Genomic DNA, 6,613 nt, shown 5'->3' with positions numbered 1-6,613 from the left:
GGCAACCTACAGAATGGGAAAAAATCTTCACCAGCTATATATCTGATAGAGGATTAATATCTAGGATATACAAAGAACTCAAAAAGTTAAATAATAAGGAATCAAACAAGCCAATCAAAAAATGGGCTCTGGAGCTAAATAGAGAGTTCTCAAAGGAAGAAATACGAATGGCATATAAGCATCTAAAAAAATGTTCTACGTCACTAGTCATCAGGGAAATGCAGATTAAAACTACATTGAGATTCCATCTCACTCCTGTCAGATTGGCCACCATCATGAAAACAAATGATTATAAATGTTGGCGGGGATGTGGAAAAAAAGGAACCCTTCTGCACTGCTGGTGGGAATGCAATCTGGTCCAGCCATTGTGGAAAACAGTGTGGAGGTTCCTAAAACAGCTAGAGATTGATCAACCATATGACCCAGCTATAGCACTCCTAGGCATATATCCAAAGGACTCATCTCATTTCCTTAGAAGTACATGCTCAACCATGTTTATTGCTGCTCAATTTATAATAGCTGGGAAATGGAACCAGCCTAGATGTCCCTCAACAGATGAGTGGATAATGAAGATGTGGCACATTTATACAATGGAGCTCTACTCAGTGGTAAAGAAAAATGAAGTTATGAAATTTGCAGAAAAATGGATGGACCTGGAAAGTATTATACTAAGTGAGGTAACCCAGGCCCAGAAAGCCAAGCGCCACATGATCTCTCTCATATGTGGATCCTAGCTACAGATGACTGGGCTTCTGCGTGAGAATGAAAATACTTAGTAGCAGAGGCCAGTAAGTTAAAAAGGAGACATAAAGGGTAGAGAAAGGAAGGGAGGAGGATACTTAATGGTTGATATTGTATATATGTAATTACAATGATTGTAATGGGGAGGTAATATGATGGAGAATGGAATTTCAAAGGGAAAAGTGTGGGGGTGGGGAGGGAGGGAATTACCATGGGATATATTTTATAATCATGGAAAATGTTAATAAAAATTAAAAAAAAATTAAAAAAAAAACAACAAAAAACCCCCAAAACAAACAAACAAACAAAAAAACACAGGAACATGAGGATCACTGAGTTTGCAACACAGTCTTGTGTTTTGGAAGTGGCCATGGGCAGTGTGAAGCAGGTTTGCTGGTTACCTGCATGGAGACCCCATGGGGCTGTGAGGTTGAAACGTGGGTTGCAGTGGAGGCCAGTGGAGATGCCAGGACCGTGAGATGGCTGCTAAGGAAAGCTGCTAGCTCCAATAAAGTTTTCCAGGACTGTGAGTAGCCTAGCTGGAAGGGCAGAGTTGGAATACTAGAGACTTATTGCTAGTCAGAATTATCGACCTTGGAGATTTGTCACTGGCTAGAGTTGTTGGACTTGAAGCTACAGAGTTTGATGTTTGCCCTGGTTGTTTTAAATCTTATATTGGTTGAATATTTCTTTGCTATGCCCAATGCCATCTTTTGCAGTGTGGATGTTTATTCTGTGCCATTATGGGTTTGGGGGGGATTTTTTAGTATTATGGCTGAGTTAAAAGACCTTGGACTAAGGGAATGTATGAACATCATTGGATGGATAAAAACCATGGGTGCTTTTAAGGTTGGACTGAATATATTGTATTTTGTATCATGTATAGATATCAGTTTATGGGGGCCAGGGGCATAATGTGGTGGTTTGATTCAGGTGTCCCCCCATAACTTAAGTGTTCTGAATGCTAGGTTCCCAGCTGATAGAGATTTGGGAATTAATGCCTCCTGGAGGGAGTGTATTGTTGGGGCTTATGGGTGTTATAGCCAGTTTCTCCATACTAGTGTTTGGCACACTCTCCTGTTCCCATTGTCTACCTTATGTGAGCAGGGAGTGATGTCCACCCTTGGCTCATGCCATCCTTTTCTCCTGCCATTATGGAGCTTCCTCTCAAGCATGTAAGCTAAAATAAACCTCTTTTTTCCACAAACTGCTCTCGGTTGGGTGATTTTTACCAACAATGAGAACCTGACTGCAACACCTGGCATTTTTTTTTTTTGGGTGGTCTTGAACTCATAGCAATTGATCCTCCTACTTCTGCCTCCCAAGGTGTAGGATTAAAGGTGTGTGCCATCATGCCTGGCATGTTTTTTTTTTTTAAATGAAATTTATTTATTTGCTAGGAGAGAGAGAGAGAGAGAGAGAGAGAGAGGGAGATAGAAGAGAGACAGACAGAGAATGGGCACACCAGGGCCTCTACCCACTGCAAACAAATCCAGATGCATGTGCTCCTTGTGTATCTGGCTTATGTGAGTCCTGGGGAATTGAGCCTTAGTCCTTTGGCTTTGCAGGCAAACAAATGTCTTAACCGCTAAGCCATTTCTCCAACCCATGATTTTGTTTTTAACTTATATTTTAAGGTTGAGTTAGTATGAGAAGCCTTTTATTAGCTGGCTACCCTAGACAAGTCCAAAAGTTTCTGGACTTGGGCTGGAGAGATGGCTTAGCAGTTAAGGTGCTTGCTTTCAAAGCCTAAGGACCCAGGTTCCATTCCCCAGTACCCACTTAAGACAGATGCTGACCTGGAATTCACTATGTAGTCTCAGGATGGACTCAAACTCACAGTGATCCATTTCTGCCTCCTGAGTGCTGGGATTAAAGGCATGTGCCACCACACCTGGCCCTCTTTTAACTTAAAAAAATGGGGGGGCTGGAGATATAGCTTAGTGGTTAAGGCACTTGCCTGCAAAGCCAGGGACACAGGTTCAATTCCCCAGGACCATGCAAGCCATATGCACAAGGGGACCTATGTATCTGGAGCTTGTTTGCAGTGGCTGGAAGCCCTGGAGTGCCCATTCTCTCTTTGTCTCTCTTCTATCTCTCTTGCTCTCTGCTTGCAAGTAAATAAATAAAAATTATTTTATATAATTTACTTGAGAGAGACAAAGAGGGAGAGAGAGAGAGAGAGAGAAAGTGAGAGTGCCAGGGCCTCCAGCCACAGCAAACAAACTCCAGACACATGTACCACTTTGTACATATGGCTTACATGGGTCCCGGGAATTGAACCTGGATCCTTTGGCTTTGGCTTTGCAGGGAAGTGCCTTTACCACTAAGCCATCTCTCCAGCAACTCTTTTAACTTCTCCTTCTCTCTCTCTCTCTCCCTCTCTCTCCCTCTCTCTCTCTCTCTCTCTCTCTCTCTCTCTCTCTCTGTACAGGCCAGACTGGTTTCAAACTAACAATCCTACCTCAGTTTTCTGAGTGTTGGGATTTCAGGCTATATCATCACGTCTTTTTCATCTTCGTCTTGATTGATGTACCCCTTGCTGTTATCCACAAGAACTACTCTTTCTGTCATTTTGTTGTGACACATGTGATCATCCATCAAGTGTCCTCTTTCCCTCCTTGTTTTTTTTTTTTTTTTTCCCCTCCTTGTTTTGACCTGAGAAAGTCCTCTTGATCCTCCAGGTCTCTGGAAGCATTCCTAGCTATGGTCCATCTTCAAGGGTCCTCCCTTTCCTGCTCTACTTAGCTGCTGGAGCCCCCTGCATTGCACATGCAGTGCCAGCATGCAGGAGAGCTGGACACCTCCTTAAGTGGGCTTTGTGAAGCTTCCTCCTCCTGTCCTGTCCACTTCTCTATCATCAATTCAGGCAGGTCAGATACAAAGAGGAAAGAGGATCAGGTACTATGGTTTCCAGTGACGTTAATTGTGACCTCCAGGCCACCCTCCCCAAGGGAACCAGCACTTGAGAAAAACCCCAGGGACATTACCTAGGAGAAAGCCCAGGCTCAACCCTTGGGAAAGCCAATTGGCTTCCACAGTCCTTAGTGGCAGCTGGCCAGAGCAGATCCTGAGCACACCTTTTTGGAACAGTAATGATGATGTGTAGTATTTACTAAATCTACATGTTTCAGACATGCATCTCACCACTTTACTGATATATGCATTTGCAATCTAATTTACACACACACACACACACACACACACACACACAATGCCTTCTGGCACCTACAGGTTAAGTTGTCCAAGGTCACACTATAAATAAGTCAGGATTCAAATGTGAGCATTGTTTCCAGAGTCCATGCTGGTAATGACAATATTGCATGGCTCTCATGGCCTCTGAGGGCTGGGGTCCTAGCTCAGTTGATACAGGGATTGCCTGGCATGCAGGAAGCTGGATTTTCACCCCTAGCATTGCATAAAAACCCAGCTTGGAGCCAGGCATGGTGGCACATATCTTTAATCCCAGCACTCGGGAGGCAGAGGTAGGAGGATTATTGTGAGTTCGAGGCCACCCTGAGACTCCATAGTAAATTCCAGGTCAGCATGAGCCACAGCGAGACCCTATACCAGCTGGTGTTGCACACCTATAATCCCATCATTTGGGAAGAGGAGGCAAGAGGATCAGAAGTTCAAGACCATCCATTGCTATGTACAGAGTTTGATGCTAGCCTACGTCACATGAGACTGTGAAAATACACCTGAGTCTGGCACCATGGCACATTCCTGAAATCCCCAGCATTTGACAGGCAGAGGCAAAAAACATAGCAAGTTTGTGTAGCGAGAGTTCCACACCAGCTAGGGCTACACAGTGAGCCACTGCCTCATTAAAACAACAAACCAAACCAACCAAACAAAACGCTCAACAAGAAAAGGCACCTCTGCCTAGCTTCCGTGGGAAACAAAATCAGAGGGCACTTTCTTGAGCCAGGAGACAAGGACTTGTAGTGTAGGTAAGCTTCATTGCCTCATCCTCTTCTCCCAAGCAGGAAGACTAGACCACTGGTGGATGGAGAATTCTCACAGGGAGGAAAAAAAGGGGCGCTTCTAGGTGGCAGGATCCTCTGGATGCTTTTTTTTTTAAAGGCATGAGCCACCACTTGTGGTTTAAATTTTATTTATTTGCAAGCAGAGAGAGAGAGAGATAGAGAGAAGAGAGACACAGAGAGAGAGAGAATCGGCATGCCAGGCCTCTAACTGCTGCAAATAAACTCCAGATACATGTGCCCCTTGTGCATCTGGTTTACGTGGGTCCTGGGGAATTGAACCTGGGTCCTTTGGCTTCGCAGGCAGACACCTTAACCGCTAAGTCATCTCTCCAGCCCTCTGGGGGCTTCTTGACAGAAAACAGGGGTCAGGAAGAGCTTGGACTACGTGGGAAAAGCCCTGCTTGTGGGACTGTGAGCTGAGAGCTGACTATGGTCACTAGATCCTAGTGCAGGTTTTGTCTCTTTAAAAAGTTACTGATTTCTTCTTCCTCTTCTTCTTCTTCTTTTTTTATTTTGAGGCAAGGTCTAACTCTACGTGGCATTCACTCAAGGGTCTCAGGGTGGTCTCAAACTCCCAGTGATCCTCCTCCCTCTGCCTCCCAAATGCTGGTATGAAAGTCATGCACGTGCCCCAGCAGTCCTCCTATTTCTGCCTCCTGTTGAGGGCTGGGATTAAAGGCTAGCAGATTTTATTTATTTGCAAGGGCCTGGGGAGGGGAGAGAGAGAGAGAGAATGGACTCACCAGGGCCTCCTGCCAAGGCAAAGGAACCCCAGGTGCATGCACCACTTTGTGCAATCTGTCTTGACAAGGGTACGGGGGAATCGAACCTAGGCTACCAGGCTTTGTAAGCAAGCACTTCAACCTCTGGGCCATCTCCGCAGCCCCAGGTTTTGTGATTTTAGTTCTTGGAGAACTCCTTCCTTTCCTTCAAGCTTCAGTTTCTCTGTGTGTAAGTTAAGGATAAAGGCAGCGGGGCCACCTCTTCCGAAGGAAAGGGTTTCCTGAGCTTTGCTGGGGAAAAGGCCCGTCACCGACACCAAAGGAGTGGGGGGGGGACAAAGAGAAGACGCTGTGCGGGTGTAAGGTGACATCTGGAGACCCGATCGGCTTCGTGGGGTGGGGATGGGGGAGGGCAGGCTCAGTCGCGTGGCCGGGGACCGACAGGGTCAGGCCGAGATCTGTGGACCTCTAGTGGACCGCAATGTGCGTGTTGGACGGCATGGGCCAGGGTCGCGGGTGTGCGGGACGGGGCCAAAGGGAATGGCAGTGTCGGGGGAAAGGGTGGATGGAGGGAGGCTGCGGGCGTCGCGGGCGGGCGGGCGGGCGGGCGGGCGCGCGGGGCGGGGGAGCCGTGTCCGCGCGGCCTGAAGAGCATCACGTCATCCTTTGGGCCGGGCGCGCGCCCCCTCGCGGACTGCGCCTGCGCGGGCCGGCGGTCGGGCGGGCGGGCCGCGGGCGGCGGGAGGAGGAGCGCGGCGGGCGGGCGGGCGGGCGCTCTCCGCCCTTGGGCCAGCCAGGCTCTCTCGGGGGCCGGGGCCCGCGGCGCCGAGGGAAGACGTCCAGGATGCCGCGCGGGGCGGCCCGGTGCTCCCTGACCCCGGCACGGCAGCGGCGGCCGCGGGGACCGGGCCCGGCGTGGGGGCGGCGACCCGAGCCGCGGTAGCAGCGGCGGCCGAGCGCCCGGGTGTGCGGGGGCTCCGCGCCTCTCCGCTCCGCACGGCTCGGCCCCGGGCGCCATGAGCGGCGGCGGCGGCGGCGGCGGCGGAGGCGGCGGAGGGAGCTCGGCGCCCAGTCGCTTCGCCGATTACTTTGTCATCTGCGGGCTGGACACCGAGACCGGGCTGGAGCCGGACGAGCTGTCGGGTGAGTGAGCTGCGTCCG

The 6,613-nt window shown here is 49.2% G+C and overlaps 1 protein-coding gene across 2 annotated transcripts in view; it reads left to right on the top strand.

Annotated features, from left to right (window-relative positions):
• Positions 1–6,468: 6,468 nt before the first annotated feature.
• Dennd5a (DENN domain containing 5A) overlaps positions 6,469–6,613 on the top strand; it is a 100,333-nt gene continuing 100,188 nt past the window's right edge. For both annotated transcript variants that reach the window (XM_045145203.1, XM_045145202.1), the window contains exon 1: positions 6,469–6,595. In XM_045145203.1, coding sequence (XP_045001138.1) covers positions 6,469–6,595 — 127 coding nt within the window. The remainder of the gene's footprint in view (positions 6,596–6,613) is intronic.

The sequence above is a fragment of the Jaculus jaculus genome, chromosome 3 (genome assembly GCF_020740685.1).
Source record: "Jaculus jaculus isolate mJacJac1 chromosome 3, mJacJac1.mat.Y.cur, whole genome shotgun sequence".
In the NCBI taxonomy this organism is placed as follows: Eukaryota; Metazoa; Chordata; class Mammalia; order Rodentia; family Dipodidae; genus Jaculus; species Jaculus jaculus.
This window is presented reverse-complemented; position numbering and strand designations above follow the sequence as displayed.